We start from the raw sequence: 20,218 nt of genomic DNA, 5'->3' as shown, positions 1-20,218 counted from the left end.
AACAGAGCAAGTACATACAGTGCTACTCCCATGGAATTWAATGGCAGTTTGTTGACTTCTGGGGAGGGATGTGAGGTATTAAGCCTCCATTGACTTCTATTCTACCAATTTGACCAGTTGCTTTTTGAGCCCCCCCCCTCACCTAACAATCAGTCATAGTATTCACATTCTTGCTATAAATGTGAGGAATTAACCTCATCTTTACTTTTGAGCCAGCCAGCTGAGTTTGGTTTAATACTCCATTCACTGAAAAGCAAACAAATTGACAGCTGTTCACGTTCTCTGTGATGCTGCTGGTTACACCTAGGCGACCAGCATGCATTCCTCCTCCTCCCTCTCCTACCCTTTACTACAGGAGCAGCTCGCTTCCTGTATGATGTTTTGCATTAAAATCATCCTCTTAAATCATAGTTCTAAACAGCAGATTTCCCTCTTTTACCTTCAAAATTGTCATGTCACACACAAACCCATGGGGGCAAAGGTGTTAGCAAGACAGTTAAAGGAGAAGCAAACCACAACTTATTCTCATTTTGAAAGGAACAGAAAGACTACATGAAGTTCACGAAGCATCAGCATTTAAACAGTTTAATTATATTAACTCACACTGAGCAAATACCGTAGCAGACATTAATTTAGTAGTTCTAATCAACTTCAATGCCTACAAAGCACTTAGGACAGAAGTACTTTTTGAAGCAGTKTTTATTTTTGAAAAGTGGAAAAAACCCCACACATACTTGCTTGGATTCTGCTATAGAGCCCTCACTGCTGCTTCCATAAAGCAGCTGGAAAGTAGCTGCTTCTCATAGGGTACAAACTGATTTTCTCCAGTACCAAAAGTCAGGAATTTTGTTTCTGTCAGCCTCTCTTCTTCCCCTGTAATCATTTCTGTATTGCTTTCTAATCCTGCAGTAGCTGTCAGTTACTTATGCACAATGATGTTATTAGCATGTTTATCTTTGTAACCTGTATTTAACAAAATCCAAACACCACCACACTAAAGCTTCACTGTTTATTTATAAAGTAAATTACAAAATAGATAATGAAGTAAAGTTTATTTTAGCATCTGAAGATGGCTAACATTCAATACACAGATACCATAATTAAAAGTTTCCTTTGTCAATGTGTTTATCCCAAGTAACATAGAAATTGTTACCTTGTTAGTTTTACAAAACCTCCAAAAGGAGTTGGTTTAAAAGATCCAATTTTCTGTACTTAGTCCTTTGTAGTCTAAGAATTTCAAAAATAATTACCTTTTTACCATTTTCATTAGTGACTTCTAAATAGCTTGTGAGCTAACTGCAAGCAGCTGCCTTGCTTTTGAGCTTTATGAAGACCATCAACAACTTGGATGGACACTTTCAATAATTAAGTGACCAGAGGCAGTTCAAGGAACAACTTTTATTAATGCCCTTACTTTGTGCTGGCTCTGAACATTCATTAACAGTGAGCATATGTAGTGTTATGTGAGGCAACTACACAGATGTAAACATGACAGATCTTACAAAAAAATCAGATGCACCTTACTGCTTTGTCAGGAGAACAGCTAGAAGCAGCCCAAGGGCACAGTCAGTGCTGTGAGGCTCCACGGATTTAAGAGAACAGTCTCTTGTAGTCATGTTTCTTTTTTAACAGAGAGGCAAGGGAAAAATCTGCTCAGGACGCTACTCTGTACACTAGTCAGGGGCTTGCGCAGAAGCAGTGACTGGGAACTGACCCTGTAAAATACTTGAAAATACAGTATCTTAAAATGCCTGGTTTGGGCTGAACTCATTATAAACTCATGAGAGTTTATGCTCAAATGAGTTTTGGGCAGGATTTGGAGAAACTCCCCTTCTCATACCTAGGGAAGGATTTAGAGAAAACAAACAAAAAATCCCTCACAAAATGCAAACTTATTTATTGGTTCTAATGGTTGTAAAAATAGAGGATATAAAACTGTGCATGTCAGCCAGGCCAGGAGTGTGCATGGGCATGAATACTGAAATCACCAAAAGCTCTCTAGTAGTGATTTTTAACTGCTGTGGTCGACCATTAACCTTATTATACCTTAATAACCTTTATTAACCTTAAATCAGTGTGCCACAAAGATCATGACTTAAACTAAAAAATACACTTAGCTATAGTGTATAGTGAGCTGCACAGACATTAAAACTGTGTTTAAAAGAATGTCGCCTGCCTGACAGGTCTTGGGTAGAACACAAATTGCAAAGACCAGCTGCTTGCCCTAGCGGTAGAAGGCAAGAGGCAGAAAAGGAACATGGTAACACTAAGGACAAGGAGATTAGCTGAGGATCAAGAGCTACTGAATTGATGTAGTGTGTAAGATTGAACAAAAAAGCTGAGGTGGAAAATTTCTACTGCAGATTAAAAAAAAAACAGTAAAACCAACAATTGTTACAATTTTCACATCATACAGCACAATCTCAAAAGGGTCAATAACAAGCTAGTATCTCCAAATGAAATAACAGATAAATTTTACCAAGAACTAGTGGTGTCAAGGCGTACTTCCCTACACAACAGGTTAAAATACATCATCCATCAGGTAAGAACAATGTGATGCAGCTATGTAATGCGGACAACCAGTACTTATGATACTACTATGCCATAAACCAAGACTTGCAACTCTTGCAAGCTTTAAAAATCAAAAAGCACAAAACCCACACACAAGACACTAAAAACTAAGTCTCCACTGGGGAATTTATTTTATCCACTACTTATTTGCCTCATTATATAAATTTGAGCTATTTAAGCTCATTCTGTATACACGATTTTCRCATTTTACAAATTGACTAAAGAACTAAATTATTTATTTCGCCCATTTTTATTAAATATATTAAATGAAGTTCAATCAAATTTATATTCTTCTGATATTAGTATTTTAGTATGTAGGGAGGGGAAAAAAAAAAAAGACAAAACCTTAGCCAGGTCCTGCCAGAAGTTTTTCAAGACCTAGCTGGATTTTTGTTATAAAGTTCAAATATTCAGAAAATCATTTTCAGAACATCTTGAATGTATTAAGTTGCAGTAGATACTAAAAATGCAATAGAGAAGAATCTCAAATAAAGAATAACTTGTAGTATGAAGCAAGTTTATTTACTTATTTACTGAACTTAGTTTTAGATCCAAGTGCCCAGGTAATCAGTTTTTATAGAAACTTTTAAGTATATTGCTTTGAAAGCAGCTCCATAATCTATCAAGTATACTGACTCATGCACTTTCAATTACATTTTACTTAATAGTTCAATACTTAAACATATAAGGCTTAAGAGCTGTATCAAAGTCTGGAAAAGCTATAGTGGTTTCATGTCAGATTTCTTTAGAAGACAATTCCACAAAATTAATTCGGAATGACCATGCTTTTTTTGCAAGGAAAAAAATTCCATCTATTCCTGGACATCTGCATCCATTTTTTAAAAATCGCTTTAAATCAACTTTTCTATTAAGAAAAATAAAACCAAGAATGCATCATTTCAAAAACAAARCAAAGGCTTCTACTGTAGTATTATCTATGACAGCTACAAGAAAAATAGAACTTATCTGGGACAATACTGCAGTCCTTCAGGTCTTCTCACATGGTTAAGTCTTACTGGTTTCAATAGGCTACTACTCATACGAATACAGGTCTGCTACCTAGACAAACAATGAAACTAACCACAGAATACCCAGCCTTAATAGGTTTCTGTCTGTGAAGTTTATGATCACATGTATAGCCATTAAATAATGGATTCTAATTTAAAATAAAGTGATAAAGGTTTAGTTTTCCTCTTCTAGCTTTGAAAAAAAAATCAGCTTTTCCACATGTCAAACATGATACATAGACACTGTATATGTAGTGCTGAGGTCAGGAAAAGGAAGAGTAAAAAGCTTTTCTCCTTAGCATCTATGAATGGAATAATTTCAGTTCATTAGCGAAGTTTCATTTCTTGCTGCAGTATCTTATTGCTAGTGCAAACAACAGCTTTTAATCAGTAGGTGTTTCAGTCTCTGCTGGACCTCTGATCAGTCTTCGAATTCCCCTTTTCCCTGCAGGACCTTTTGGTTTAGCAAAGCTTTGTTTGTGCGCATGCTGTTTTGGATGAACCTCTTCATAAAGGAAGTCAGCAGTTAACTCATCACCATTATCTATTTCAATCTGCCAAAAAGAAGTAGCAGTTGTTCATCATATTTATCTCAAAAACACATTTAGTGACACTTAGAAATGTTTATTTTGCTGAAGCTCTCAACACTGTATTAAAACCAGTATGTGCAAGGATGTTCAGAGTCTAGCATGAAGTGTTATCCAGCTTATGCCTAATCTCCTCACTATCTTGGATAGTTTTTCCTGATATCCCTCTTACTCTTAACCAGTATAGTTAAGTGTCATTTGACTTAATTAGTTCTTTTTGAAGTATAAGCAAAACTGCACAATACACATGCCGAGAAACTTCCACAGTCTCAAGCTTTAGCATAGTGTACACATTAGTACTGATACTGGGAATAAACATTCCATGGGGAAACAAGTGCTTATTATTCCCTTTCTGTAAGTAACATATAAGAAAGCAACATGTGACCGTTCAGAACTAAGGTTTACCTTCTTATTCTCCCCTCTGAAGGAAAAACTTTTCATTGTCCCARTCTATTCACTGCATCCTAACAATTGAAAATTTTCACTAGAAAAGTGCTTTAAATTGAAACTTGTTGAAGCAACATACATAACGTACTATTGTCTCCTGAGATTGGAGAAGAAGAGCAGAAATGGCTTATGTGACTGGTGGACTACTGCAGCTCAACAAGTTTCAAAGAGAATGCAGTCAAGCCAGGRAAAACGCTGAACTCAAAGTAAAAGGTTTTGTTGTGATTGTTGTTGTTGTTATCTTTTAAATATAAGAATATAAACCTGAATGGAAAGAAAATATTGTTCTTGAGTCAAACCCCACTGTTTTTAATTGTAGGAATGTAGCATTGAGAGAAATGCTTTGACCCTCTCCGGTTGGGTATTTAACACTTCATGGTGTGCCAACCATAGGGCTTGAAGGAGTGACCAGCCATTATACTACTATGACAGTACAGGCTTAAGAAATGAGTCTACCAGGTATTTCAAGAGTCACACCGTACGTTTGTTTAACTGTAAAAAGCAGCTTTCTAAGAAATAATTATGTATAAAATAGCTAGTATTAATTCTATTACTCTTTTTAAGCAGATGTAATTCCCACAGAAAACAAATCTGAAAGTTCTCCTAAATTTAGAGCACAAATATTAATGTAACGAAAAGTCATATATTCCATGAATAGATTATTACTGTGGTCTGTTTGCTAGATGTGATAAACTACTTGTTCTTTATGCATAGTAGTAAAATCTTTACTGAGGAAAGATCAGCTTACTTACAAATCCTAATTTGCCCTTGTCAAGGACTGATAAGATAGCAATTAATATTTGAGAACGGCAGCTTGAAATTCATTGTTTTGAAAATCCTCAAATAACTTTGGCCTCAAAGGAATTCAGTGTTCAGGAACAACAGTACATTGTGATCCACAGTACAAAAGGCCTTTTAGTAAGAAGTGTTACTTCTAAATACTCCTTCAAAATACTATCAAATACTCCCTTGAGGCAAACGTATATATTTACTAAATCTATCAAAGAGCAAAAATTATAAACCACAGAAAAACCTTCATGGCCTAAGTTCAACTATAAGGGTTTTATCAACAAGTATTTCTTGTTGAAAACAAGCGTTTATACACAACAGTTACAAAACATTTTCCATTGCTTACATAAAGTGGTGGCAGGCACAGCTATCAGTTAGGTACCTAGAAACGGACAGAAGGACAGAGAAAACAGCAGCAGACTTACTTTTCTGATTATCTGCATCCACAACTGTCTTTCTACAATTTCTAACAGTGGGCTTTTGCAACTAGAGTACAGCATCCGTTCTCGTATACTACAGGTATACCCTGGCATAGAGTAGATGAAAACTGCAAGAAAAACACACACACACACACAACAAAACAAAGCAGAACAAACTCTGAAGTTAGAACAAAATACACCGTATCAGAACCTTCATCATTAAATCATTTACAGCAAAGAGTCAGTGCAAATCTACTAAGCAGTCTGAAAGGGAAAATGTAACATCTGTTTCATTTCAGATAGAGGATCAGAGAAGGGCCAGTAATTTTTTCACATGAGCACTGATTTCTGGATGTTTAAAAGGTTTTCATTCTCAAAATGGATAGCTCTGTACTTTCTAAATAAAAGGACTCTTCAGAAGTCTCAATTTCATAGCCAAGTGACACTGAAATTTATTGTTATATTGAAAGGTCAGATTTCTGAAGCTAAACAGGCAACTCTCTCTGCATCAAGGTTACTAAATTGCTTCAAACAAGTCAATGAAATTTCACACAGGGAAATTTTATCATACCTATGGATTCCAAATAGTCCCCTTCATGGGCATGCTTATAGAGGAAGAAGTGGTAACGTGCAGAATCCTTTGGAATTCTTTTTGGCAAGTCCTTAAGTTCAGTATGAAGTGTGCTGGCCAAAATAATAGTTTCATTTTTCATATCAATTTGCTGTTAACAAAACAAACGTAAATATAGTTAATATACAGAAAGCAAATCAGAGAACATGATAGGATAAAAAACACTTAATTCATCCAGTTCAGAATATCAATATATGTCATATATGCACATTATTTAATATGTAGGCAATCTGTATAATACTATTAAAATAATTAAAGTATTTTATACTTGCCAATTGCACATAATTGAGTTGCTTATTTTTCAGTTTTTCCAAAGCCTGAATAGCTTCTTTAGCAATGGGGAAGGCTACTCCTTGCAGTGTTTGATGCTTAGTATCTACACCAACATCTGTCTGTACCTGGAATCAATACAAGTCAAWTGAGATTTAAATAGAAACTGGTGCAAGCCTTCACTTGGTTTCATACAGTAACTGACAATGCGTTGCATAGGGTGACACACAGAGATAGCTATGGGTATTCTGATTATAAGCTAGCCTAAAACATGATCCCATTATTCAGAAGATTTTCATTTTTTAATTTGCAAATCCTGTTTGTTTGCTTAGCTGAAAACAGTTTCATGTATCTGAAGCCACTAGCTTTGCAGAGCCCACAGATTTATGAGAGGAAACTGGCTGAAGTGTCAGTAAAACTGTAATTTAAATTCTAGTGTAAAGATACAGTAAGCCAGGAGGAAAGTTTGATTTTCATATGCTATGTTGTATTTATGAACTGATAACGTTGCTTATAAAATTTGCTTGTATCTTGAAAAATGTTAGATATAAATACGTGTCATTTTTAAGAAGACAAGATTTTGAAGGGAAGGAAGAGAAATAATATCTTAATAGATAAAGAGATCTAATTGAAGGAAAAACAAAAGTAACTTCCCCTCCCTCACAAAATCCCTATACCAAACAGAAGAATTCCCACAAAGTCTCTGTTTTTGATTTCTGACATAAAATAGAGCAATCCAGGCTAATTAGAATTCAGACAATTTCTCATAATCTAGTTATGTTAATCACATAAACCTTTCAAGAGAAAAGCACAGTTATTTTAAAGCCACTTTTCAAAAATATGTATGTATCAATGTTCATGCACAGTTTCTCTCAGTATAAGCTCTGGTCTGCAGTTTTCCCAACTCCGACTAGTGAACTTATGTACTTGGAAGCTTTTTAATATACCAACTTCCTTTTTAAAATCTGCAAATACATTAACATAAGTGATGAAGCAGCAAAATGCTAATTATCTAAGAAAAAAAATTACAAAATTGAAAGGATTGGTCTTAGATCTATCAACTGGAACATTTTCAGTTTAAATTGAAATTAGATGCTAATGAAGTATGAAACATACGAACAGAAAAAGAAAAAAAATATCGAAGATATGTGAAGCAATACTAAATTATACTGCATCTTTTAAAAGAACAGTTTTCCAGTAACTATGGAAGAGAAGAAGAAAGCAGGTGAAAGAGCTTACTTTAATATTAAGATTAATAAATTTATTAACAAGATTACATGACAAATATTTACAAAACATATTCCTAATACATATCTGCATAAAAGCCTGATTAATAAAAAACATAATAAAAATAAATAAGCATCATAAAAAAACCCAAAACATGTTAAATATAAAAGTAGGGGAAAAAAACCATAAAAGCTAGCTGTGAAGTCTGGGGATGGGCAGAGGAAGAGAGGAACTTTGTACTCCAAATTTACGGATATTTTGAAGATTTGTTCCATATTGTAAATTAATTCAGACCATTAAAGCAAAATGAAACACCTTAGGCATTAAAAAAAAAAGAAAAGGAAAAAAAAAGAGTGTGAATTCACATTAGTTAGTTGTGACTGCTGAGTGAGTAATAAAATGGCAGATGAAATTCGGTATACAAATGTAAAGTGATGTATACAGAAAAAGAACAATTCCTATTTTATTTTTACAGTGAGGGACACAAACTGGCTACTAYTGTTTAAGAGCAAGACCATGGTGATCACAATAAGTAGTTCTATGAAAATGCCAGCGCAGTAGCCAGTCTTGGTCAAGAGAAAAAAATCCAAAACAATAACCAAAAATAYCCTGCAATAAAATATCCAAATGAAACATTTTAAGTTGTTAGAAAAAGAGCAGAGAACAAGAACAGGACACATCATTACACACTGTAGATATCAGTAACATGCCCACATTTCAARTACCACATGCAGTTCCAGCTTCCCCATCCCTCCATCTCATAAATTTTAGAGTAGAACTGGAAAAAACACAGAGAAAGGCAAAAGGATCAAAAGTATGGAGTACCTTCTTTAGGAAGAGCAACTAAGTAGATTAGGACTCTTCAGCCTGGAAGAGATAACTGAGAAGGAATACAACAGAGATCTCATGGATATAATAGGAAAAAAAGAGTAAGGAATGACTTTTCTTTGTCTTTCCCATACATGTGTAGGGGTATCACAGTAGCTATTGGACAGCAGGCAGTAGTTCCTTGAATAGCATTTAGTCAGCTATGGAACACCCTGTCATAGGATCTGTGGACAATAAAGCTTTACATGGATTTAGAAAAATGACTGGACTAGATCAGATGAAAAACTCATCAAGAAAAATTAAATACTAAAGACACTACCTCTTGCTCAGAAAGATCCCTGCCTGCAAACAYTGAAAGAGTATTCAAGGGAATTACCAGAGTTTTCTTGCCCTGCTCCTACACCCTTCCTAGATGCTTGCTGCTGCACACCTACAGACTTGACACTGGACCAAGTAAGCCTTTGATCTGATCCAGTAAAATATTTCTTAGGGTAACTGTGGAAGAATATACCTATGGAAAACTAGAATTCAAAATATTTTTTTCTTTTTGTCAGAAAGCTTTTTAGCTTTCTGAACTGAAGGAGGGAAGTTAATAAAACACTGCTTCAGTAAGTCTAACTATAGCCTTTACAACAGTGGAAAAAATAAAGAGCTTAAGCAAGTTAACGTATTCACAGAAAGCCAAAATTACAGCAATCTACAGCTTCTCTCTCTCTGAAAAGTACAGCTACTGCTGCCAAAGTTTCATAATACCATATAAAGTTTTACGCTGCCTGAATCAGCTATTAAATATAATGCATGCACTGCATAAAATACTAATATTAGACATAAGTGATCATCAATCACACAGAAGTTTTAAACTCTTCAATAAATTCAAATTCTTCTTTAAATTTTTTTAAAAGCTGTTCAAGTAAAACGTARTATTTGATGATCAAATTTTGTGTCATGAACATGAATGCATTTCTACATTGAATTATTGAATGGATGGAAAGTATCAGAAGGCACTAAGGAAAAAAATAAATGTCAAGAAAAAAATAGAAATGCAGCATAAGAACATTAAAGAGTGAAAAACAGTAGAGAAAAGATAAAGAGCTGCATTTAACAGGATTGTTTCCTGGTATCCAGCTGCAAAAACAAATCACTTCTCAAACACATAAACAGTGGCTGTAAAATGTAAGCCTAAACACCTATTAAGCTCAACTTAAGACCTATTTTAATATATGCATGAACAGTGATTAAGTGAAGAAACAATATGGGGAAAAAAAGACACTCTTTCGTAAGTAATAATGGAACACTTCAGTCACTCGCTAACTGGTAATTGTTAAATTATTTGGTTAAAGATGTTTGTTAGACATTTTTTCATAAACAGTTCATGACAAAGCAAGTTTGTCCTTTAAAGGGGCTAGCTATTTGTTTTAAAACCCCCCCAAAACCTAAACAAGAAAGCATTTTAATTGGAATTCTATTTAATTCCTCTCAGTCATGAAAACAGTGAACTCGTCCTGCAAGCTAATAAAAGTTTCATCAAAGGGTAAGGCTGCTGAGATACTCTTTAGAATTATTCACTGCAATAGTTGCTATTTTGCATTTTCTCTACAGCTTCTGCTATCACAGAAAACTTATCTAGGCAAGGAAGCACATCCAGTGATACTAAGCACATGTAAGGATGAAGTTGCAACAAATCAGCTCCTTAGTTGCTAGGCCTCCAACCCTGACACTAGGCCTTGCAAACTCAGCAAGGTCATGCCACTAACTCCAATCATCCTGGAATCTCAACTCATCCAAAAAAAAAAAAAAATATTTTCATCCACTCTTTCAGAAACTTTCAGAAACCTTCCATTTTATGTTCTGCTTTTTAGATTCTAAAATGACTTCTTCGTATGATGTTAAAGAACTCGACACCCAGTTCCCCTTCCACCCATGCTCTAAGACAATGTAGGTACCTCATTAATCTTAATTTGTCGAAGTTCCTCTTCTGCTGCAGTCAGAGGTGCAGGGGAAGACTGTGATACCAAGTATTTTTTATATCCATTCARTGAAATATCATCCTGAAAGCACAGTGCAAGTATTAATCATTTTACAGTAATGGTAAGTAGTAAGTTTTCTTCAAAGATAGTCTACACAGAATAGAGAAAGCATTCATGTACATTGTTACTCTGTTCATCTGATTTGATGGATTATAAGCATAAGAACATTAGCAAATTCAGTTTGACATCCTGAACAACAGGGTTCACTGGGCTGCCCTGCTGCCCTTCTTACCTGATGATACAGTGGGCAGCATATGCACAAGCCTCTAATTGTCTTGTAAATTCAAAAATCAGACTTCATGAAGAACTGAGGTCTGCATGAAGTTATTCAATCTGTTTGAACAAAACCTCACAGAGGTGTCACAATTCTTATTAAGAAAATCATCTTAAAAAATCTGCATGTCCAATGGTAGCTGACTAGTGAGTTTTTACTTAGAAAACRGGAGGCAGAAATACTACCTGCGGACAGGTACTAAGCACATGCACATGATAAATCAAATAGTTTAGGATGCAAATTCACTGAAATGATAAATTCTGATAGCCACTTTAGGGAATTAATGTTCAGTGTCAGGTCTGGCTCTCTGCAAAGATCCTGATACTAGAGGTAAATGCTGTTCTGTTTCTATAATTAAGGTGTTGCTCAGAAAAGGGCAGGTTTTTATGCTATCATACAAATGTGGTTTTATACTCAACTCTGAGAGCAAACAGAAAGCTCCTTTTTAGCTTTTCCCTTTCTGAAGGTGGCAGACCAGTTCAAATACAATTTCCAGTACCAAAATTCTAGTATGTCTTGCTTTGGGAGTCCAAAGGTAACAAARGGTTAATACGTGTGACCTACCACATAGGACCACAGCCAAGTTCCATCATGATACCAGAACTGGTTGTACCTAAACCATCCTTGTGTCTAACAGAAGAAATTCTGTGCGAGGTTTGTGACTCAAATACTTTGAAGAAGCTGTGATCTCCACACAAATTAACATTAAAGGCAATTATTAACTTTAAATACATTAAACTCAACTGTATCTATTTAAAGATATAGTAAATTACAAAATTTTGAATTTGGAAAAGCTGTGTTATGTTGACTTCATCCTCAAAGTGCCCCAAATGCATTCTGAAATAATAACAACAAGCCATTACAATGCTCCTTGGAAACTCAGCCTGGAGTTCTGAGTTCCAGATTTGAAGCAAATTCTACTTATTACATACACTCTGCTGCTAATACTCCACTGCATATGGTGCTAAGAGATTAGATGAAAGAATGGCAACAAGAAATACCGTGACCTTTACCAGTAAACCCTCTTAGCAATTGGGTTATCTGCTTCTTTAGGTTACCGTCTCTCCAGGAGAGGCTTGTTTGTGTGTTTGTTAAGGTAACACAGCCACCATCCCATATTAATACTGAATATAGCAAATAAGTTACTTAACGAGCAGTAGAATTACGACCTTCATTTTCTTTTGGATTTGCATCTTAAGCTAATGTGTCCAAAACAACAATCCATGTTTATTTCTGTTTTTTCTCCAGGATCCTCTGTTCCCCAAATCTCCTAATTCCTTCCCTTCCTTCACCTTGATCACTGAATCAATAGTGGCTGTGCTTTGGTTCAGATTTGTGCATATGATTAACTAACCAACAGAACATACCTGCTGCACTCTTATGTTTGCTGAAGGAGAAAAAGAGGGGTACTAATTTGAATCTTTAAATAATCATAAGTTTTCATGAAAGTTACTGGAGTTTTGCTTCTTTGGAAACTCTAACTTGTATTTGTTTAAAATTGGCAACACATTAAAAACTTAAGATCTTGCTGGAATGGACAAACAGGCAGACATCACAATCATGTAAAAATCATGTCTCAAGGTTACTGAGATAGTGCAGCAACCCTGTATTTTCTTATATGCACAGCACTGGAATGTTCCTTAGAAGTTCATTACACTTTTTACATRAAACTTCCAATTATCTTATGGTACTTGAACACTCAACTATTGATTTGTTCAATGAAAATACTAGTGATCATTAATTTCTGTTTCTATAAAGATTATAGCCATGGACCTTAATTACATTTTATGGTCAAATTTTAGAAAATACACTTTAGTATCTTTAAGGTAAAAATGTTCTTTTTCAGATATTAATGACTACAGATAGCTATGCTACCCTAACTTCTGATTTGGAACCATATATCTGAAAAGGCCTTTGTAAATAATTCACCTGAAAGTTTTAATCTAATGGCTTTTTGAGGATTCACATGCATATAGTGAACTTGAAAGATTCTCCTATTATTTCTGAATTATTTACTTTTCATAGACATCTGAAGCAAGTACTCCTTAGCCTGAAACTGTTACATATACTTACATGCTTTCTCAAACAAGAATAATTACATTTAAAYACTGAAATAAAACATAAACCTTTTTTTCTCCTTTCATCAAGAACGAACARAAACACCACAAATTCATGCTTGTAAAATCAGCAACTATATTTAGTATTTCTTAAAACTGCATGCTGACTTTAAAAAGAAAAACATACCTGTACAGTTCCAAATACTTCATCTTTAATATGACCACCTCCAAATTCTTTCTTCAGTGTTGCCCGGGTTGCTGCATACAACATTTTTTGACGAACCTAATATATCATAAAATAGTCTTAGCTTGTTTTCTTTTTTTTTTTTTTATGATGTATACACTAAAACTAGCATTTCTGTATTCTAAGTCTATTAATTTTTTTTTCTTAAATATTTTACAGCTGAAACTGTGATTTAAATTTGTAATTCTCAAGGAATCAATTCCACAGAGTGAGCTCTGGAAGAAGATAATAACATAAGCTATTCAATTCTCAAGACATTTACCAAGCATTATCAACAAAATAATTCAAAACTGCAGCTTTAATAGGAGTTTTCATGAAGRTTTTTTTTCCCCCTCCTTAAGAAGGCAAAATTAGTACTAACCCTAACTAATTTTGAACAGAAGAACCCCAAATTGCTTAGATCCTTTGTCACAGGTCTGCATACTGACATACACAACAGACACAGAAAGAGGCAAACTGCAAACAGACCATTATTATTCTTGATTTGGTAGTGACTCCAAGTAGTTTTTTATCAACTACAGAACAAAGAAATAACACTTTCTGGGAGCAGATCTAATGAAACCTGCCTTGTATCAATTTATGGCCGACATACTCATGCACTCCCCTCCCAACAGTCCCATCTTCACTACCTTATTTCCCTACCATGCCATGCTTATCACAGTACCTTCACATTTTTCCACCTGATCTCTTCTGTATACTCCACCCCTTGGTCTCTTAATATTTCCTAAATGCTAGTGAAAGTGGTTGGAATCTGGGAGTAAATTTACTTCCTGTCTTCCCTTCTCTTACATTCCCTAAATAACATTCCAGTTCTGCTAGAGATCTCTAACTCTAACCTCAGCTCTCTCCCATGTTCTCCAGCTACTCGCTGTGTAAGAAACAGTGCATGCTGTGGTCAGTCACAGGTGCATGAGTGCCAACTGGCCAGCCTGAAAGCCAAATAAAATAAACAGCTTGAGCTTATGCTGTAATTGGTGCCATCGTGGAGGGAAGGATTAAGATTTCTGTCCTCTATCTTGCCATAGATTTTCATGAAACTACACAGACAGAAAAGCAGAAAAACTGCAAAAATGTGTTTTGTCTCCTTAAATCACGCTGAAAATAAATTGGCTCAGCTAGACTCCATCTAGACCCACTGATACTGCTCCTTAATCAGCAAAATACATTTCCCCAGTTGCCTTGGGGGAAGGGAGTGAGGATGCTTCAAGAACATTCCTGAAATCATTCTTACCTAAGATTCAGAGCAAATGGCACTGCTGAAAAGTCATTATCTATGTGAAGTTTCTGATGACTGTTACTTACAGGGGAGTGATCAGGTGACCATGCAATGAAGATCCATTCATATCCTTGAGCATTTTGTGAATCTAACCTGTACAGTATATAGCATGGCTGCTTGTCTTCAAGAAGGGGAAGAACAAAGGAATCATAATCCTTTTCCCATGATCCAAGAGGCTGCCTAGAGGATCCCACAACAAGTTGTTCTATAAACAATAACCAAAGCTACAGATTAGCAACACTATTGCTATTACTGGTTATTAAAATCAGTAATTACACTAAGCACTTAAATACACCAGACTACAAACAGGACTAATTTTAAGTCATTTCGTTTTCCATAATTATGTCTACAAGCATGGTAGTCAASAATAGTCAATGTCCAAGTCAGCAAGCTCCTGCAAAAGCTGCATATGTTCAATATCTAACTTACTTTGATGGATACAAAAAATTGGGAAGCAATGTGCTGGTTGTCATCAAGTTCTTTGATCTGCAGGGATAAGACTGAGCAGTGGAACAGGTTGCCCAGAAAGGTTGTGGAGTCTCCTKCTCTGGAGATCTTCGAGGCCYGCCTGGATGCAACCCTGTTTAACATGCTCTAGGTGACCCTGCTGAGTGGGGAGGTTGGACTAGATGATCTCYRGAGGTCCCTTCCAACCTTACTGATTCTATGATTCTAAGACTGATGTTATGTTTTAGCACAACACACACAGAAGAGAAACTATACTTTGACACTTWATTTATTTTTCTATCAGAGTATTTAGGTAGAAGCAAGATGAGAGTAAGCTTTTAATTTTTAGAATTAGAATTATTGTTGCTCTTGCTGTAACGTATTAATGTTTGTATTTATTGTAAGGAGTCAGTAATCCAGCCATACAGTGAAGAGAGTTTGGAATGAATATGCTTGCACTAATCACTTTAACTTGACTATTTAAGTAGATAAAACCCTTTTTAATGCAGCTTCATAACTACAGACTCTTTAAATGATTGAAGTAATTTATTACATGTAATTGGCTTAATTCTATACAGAATACTTCAAATGAGATTTAATTATGTGTACAGTTAAAACAAATTTCTCTCCTTTATTTATGAATCACATCTTAGCTTCCAGAAAAAAATATTACCACAGTATTTTTCAAAATATTTATCGACCTCCTATTAATCCCCCATGCCCAAAAGAGAAACATCTTGTTTAAATGAGATTCCGYGATGGTTTGATGACCATGGTAATAYTTAGTCTGTAAAATAGACTAAATTTTTGTGAGACCAAGACCTATGTTCTACTATTTCAGACAAGAGTGCAACACAATACAGATGCCCTTACAATAAGTCTTTCAAAACAAGCCATTCTTCCACATTAATTTTCCAAGCCATTGAACATAAGCAGCTCAGATAGAGTGTGTCTGGCACTTCTCTGCAGCAGATTCAAAGTAGCTGAAGTTGTATACCTAGAAGACCTAGACAACGCAATATAAAAATGGTGGAAAAACTTCCTAACAAAAGCAAACACAAAGATGGTGACAGGAAGTTTATTTATCTAAGGATAAAAGTACATGTGTTTACGTATGTACACACATACAGCTAACAGCTCTTTCAGTGTACTATAAATGACTGAATGCTGGGAACAAAAAAAGTGAGGTCAGACTTTGATACACTTTAAAGATGGACTAAACCATGCAGTATTTTATACAGTCCATTGTAATTTCAAATCAGCATTGCCATTAGAAAAAAGTACRCATACTATGCTGCATTATATTGAAAATTACAGTATCACCAAAAACTAAATCCTGCTTTCAGTATACAGAAGACCTTAGTAACACTAACTTCTGCATTTTAAAAAAAAATAATTGTACATGTAGATCACTAAACAACTAGAAAACACCCAAGAGAATCAGGCAAAAAAAAATCTTATTAAAATATGACTAACCATTTTCAATGACTATCTTTAAAAGCCTGTATAGTCCATTTCTGGCTCCAACAAAGGTGTCCTTAAGGGTTCCACTAGCTGAAAAAAAGAGAAAATAGAAGTAACTGAATGAAGACTTACTTCCCTAGGACAGGAAATAATCAAGAAAGGTAAAAGCAGYATTATACATTAAACAAACATACAGCTGGACCTCTACTACAAAGTTGGACTAGGAAAAAATAGCTAAGTGATATCCTCCTATACTCCTCCTGTTCCAGCCACTGGGATGTAGCAAAAAGGTGATGACAACATTACAAAACATTTGAGAGGGAAGGGGGAAAGGGGGGGAAAAAGACAAAAAAAAAAAGAAAACAGCCCTGCCTTCTTACATACCACAGTATTTTCAATATTGTGAAAATTAAAGATGACTTGTCACATCACGAATCTCAGGTTTCAGCGTTAATACAGGAACACAGTAAAATATGGCACATCTCAAATTACAATAGTTTTATGAAGTCTGCAGGTTTAACATATTCAGATGCATGAACGGTACACCTGCCAGGAAAATTTTAAGAATCTGTYTGCAAAATTGCTAGTCTTTCCTAAGGACACTGCTCTGAAGAGTACTAGTGAAGGCTGCCACCTTTCTCATCTTCCATATAAACTCATCTTCTTGTATGGCTCTTAATAACAATTGTCAAACCCTGATTTAGCAAATAGGACAGATTTATAATGAATTTACAAAGTAGCTAAAAATTTCACCTTGACGGTACAACACAAATATGACAGATGCATGTCAAAAAGCACATTAAAGAACTGTCCTTGAAGATCATCCTAATCTCAACTGCTCTCAGTACTCCGAGTGCAAGTCCGTTTCCTTACCCTAGACAAGGGTGTGTGCAGCATTTATTGAATAGTATTTATTGCAAGCTGATGTTCTAAGTAATCCCACAACATAGAGCATAGCACCAGCAAGACAAACATCTGCTATCAAAGCAGGAAATAAATAAAAGGGATTATTTGCAGTCACATTGAGGTCAAACAACAGGTGGTCAGACTGCATCTGGCTACACCATTGCCSATATTCAGAACATTTATGTCTATCAAGGTAGTGTGCAGGCCCACTCTGGAATTCCAGAATGGGGACAAAAGGAAYGTTATGCAAAACTAACTTCACGGGGTTACCAGTAACGCTGGAACACCAGCTTTACCTCAGTTAGCATTTTCCCATTAACTAGTGCTGACCCTCAGTGTAATTTACTCCCAGCTTTTCTAATTGTCCGTCTGCAAAATCCCATTCAGCACACAAACATGATGCCATTTTCTAGACCTTACGAGTCTCCTGGGACATTTTTTGTCCTTTTCTTGTCTACTGCCTTTTGTTCTTCATTCTGCAGTATCAAGGCTACACACTAGAACTGGAGAAAACACAGTAATCACTACTGCACCAACGCTAGAACTGTGACAACTCCTGAAGTAAGAGCTGAAAGCGGAACACCAGCATCTGGGAAACTCTTGCTAACAAGCAACCTAGATTTTTTAGCAAAGGTTTTAAAAGTCAAAACAGTACTATTCTCTGCTTAAACTTTCTGCACAGCAGAGATTTACAGAATTATAATTTTTGCATCTCATTGTACAGCTTGTAGTTGAATTTGAATTTTTCAAAAGAACTCATGATGATGAGCGCATCTATTTTTTCTCACCTACACTACTGCTTCTATTATTGCAGTTGAGTTCCAGTAGCAGAAATGTTTAATTAGATCTTTGGAAAAAACACACAGATTGCATACATTTCCATATGCCTTACCCTGCCCAGGAATGGACACAATCTGCTGTCTCAGCACTATCCTTGACAGGATTTTTAAAAATATGCAACCTGTAAGACTTTTAGATAGACAAGCTAAGACACACTCTTCAATAACTGAATTTGTATTAAATGAACCACTCAGCATCTGAGCAGTTCTTTTTAAGTGCTGGTTAAAATCCTCAAAAGATTGCATTTACCTGCCTGTAAATATACACATGTATCAACTACTTTGAAAGCACAACAAAACAAACCTAAGCAACTTGTTTGTAGTATAGGATATTAAAATGCAATTAGGTTTACTGCACAAATATTTTACAGCAAATTTTATTTTAAAATAACTTAGYAAACTTCAAACATGATCTGCTGAATTTTCCGCAGCTTGATGCATGTTGTCAGATCTTGCCATTATTTTTCAGGGATACCGGCCAGCCTGTAGCTAAAGCCAGTCTCACAATGACACGAGTGCTATTCATCTTCCAAAGTGCAGCCGGGCAGAGAGAGAAGTGGATGCTGTGCTGCAAACAGGATCCCTGATTAGTGGGCTGCCCTGCAGGCCGAGACAGAAGCAGCGCAGGAAACCACCCGCATCCTCTGCAGCTATCCTCAGAGGACAAAAAGATTCTCAAAGACGTGAAGGAGAAGAAGCTTAGCTTCTCAGCTCCTGCAGTAAGCAACAGGATAAATCTTTTGCTCCTCCCTCCACCACCACCAAGGAGAAAGGAAAGAATAGCCACCATAGCAGTCCTCCCCAGCCTAGAATAAAAGCTATTTTCTCAGGTCTGAGAAGAGGCAAAGAACTTCAGAGAAACAGAAGAGCAAAAATTGATGCAGGAGAAGGAGAAGGTGCCTAACAGACATACCGAATGGACAACAAAGGGTTAGAAGCATAGTTAAGAGYTCCTACAGCAGGTACAAAAGTCACTTTCAACAATAAATGTGGGAGAGCAGGCAAAGTACATGGTACTAGTTGCTGAACAAGCAGACTGCACAAAGCAAGACACAAACTCAAAACTCCCATAAATCCTGCAGCATAATCCTTGCTTACTAATTCTGTGCTTTAAGGGGCCTGATAATACTGASAAATAATATGCCCTCTTCTAATTGCACTTTATGTTCTCTGTGGTCTGGAAGCATGGAAAAACAGGTTCCCCTCAACTTTCCCCCTTCACAGCCTCCTGTAACCAGGCTTTCACTGGGCTCCCATCCTCCTGGATTACTGGCTCTTCCCAGTTCCCTCTCTGCTGTTCCTCAGAGCTTCTCCCTACAAGGAGCCTGGCAGCAGCTCCTGGCATTTTCAGTGCCGTCCAAACCATTTCAAACTAGCTGCAGTGACGCTGAGCAGGCACCAGCTTCTTCCAAAGCAGGAGGAGGGCGGCCAGGCTGTGCCCCTGCAGCATCCCCGGGCCCCAGGGCAGCAGTTCCACTCCAGGAGGACTGGAAAGCAGGAAAAGCTCCAGCCAGGTGCCACCGGCACACCTTGCTACAGGAAGTTACTGGAGCCAAAAACTTCTCTTCCACGTCATTTCAGGGTTTTTTTTCACTGAACAGTTCTTGTCCTTGTCCGCTGCTGCTCTAAGGCTGACAAGTGCGGTGAGCCGGGTGAATAAAACCGAGGAGCCGCCTCCCAACTCGTAATGCGGCAGCACCCCGCACTGAAGCTGCTAACGAAAGGCGACCTCCTCCCACCGCGGGTCAAGCCCCGGAGAGCCGCGGCGGCCGCGCCGACGCCAGGGCGGCGCTCCCCGCTCCCCACCCCGGCCGCAGCAAAGCCTCGCTCAGGCGCGAACAAAGAGCGCGGCCCGGCCGCCCGCTCCCGCCGCGCAGGGGCGCCGCAGCCCCCAACGGCCCCAACGGC

General features: G+C 36.7%; 1 protein-coding gene across 1 annotated transcript; it reads right to left on the bottom strand.

Annotated features, from left to right (window-relative positions):
• Positions 1-995: 995 nt before the first annotated feature.
• Positions 996-14,761, bottom strand: TWF1 (twinfilin actin binding protein 1). The gene is made up of 7 exons (XM_085318493.1): positions 14,681-14,761; positions 13,322-13,417; positions 10,720-10,824; positions 6,724-6,849; positions 6,392-6,542; positions 5,827-5,948; positions 996-4,132 (listed from the first exon to the last, which is right to left on the bottom strand). Exons 2-7 carry the CDS (start codon positions 13,403-13,405, stop codon positions 3,962-3,964), a joined length of 759 nt encoding a protein of 252 aa, XP_085174619.1. The 5' UTR covers positions 13,406-13,417; positions 14,681-14,761; the 3' UTR covers positions 996-3,961.
• Positions 14,762-20,218: the final 5,457 nt, after the last annotated feature.

The sequence above is a fragment of the Rhea americana genome, unplaced genomic scaffold (assembly GCF_003343005.1).
Source record: "Rhea americana isolate MKP2758 unplaced genomic scaffold, rheAme1 scaffold_54, whole genome shotgun sequence".
Classification (NCBI taxonomy): domain Eukaryota; kingdom Metazoa; phylum Chordata; class Aves; order Rheiformes; family Rheidae; genus Rhea; species Rhea americana.
The sequence above is the reverse complement of the archived record's forward strand: the minus strand, read 5'-3'. Positions and strand labels throughout refer to the sequence as shown.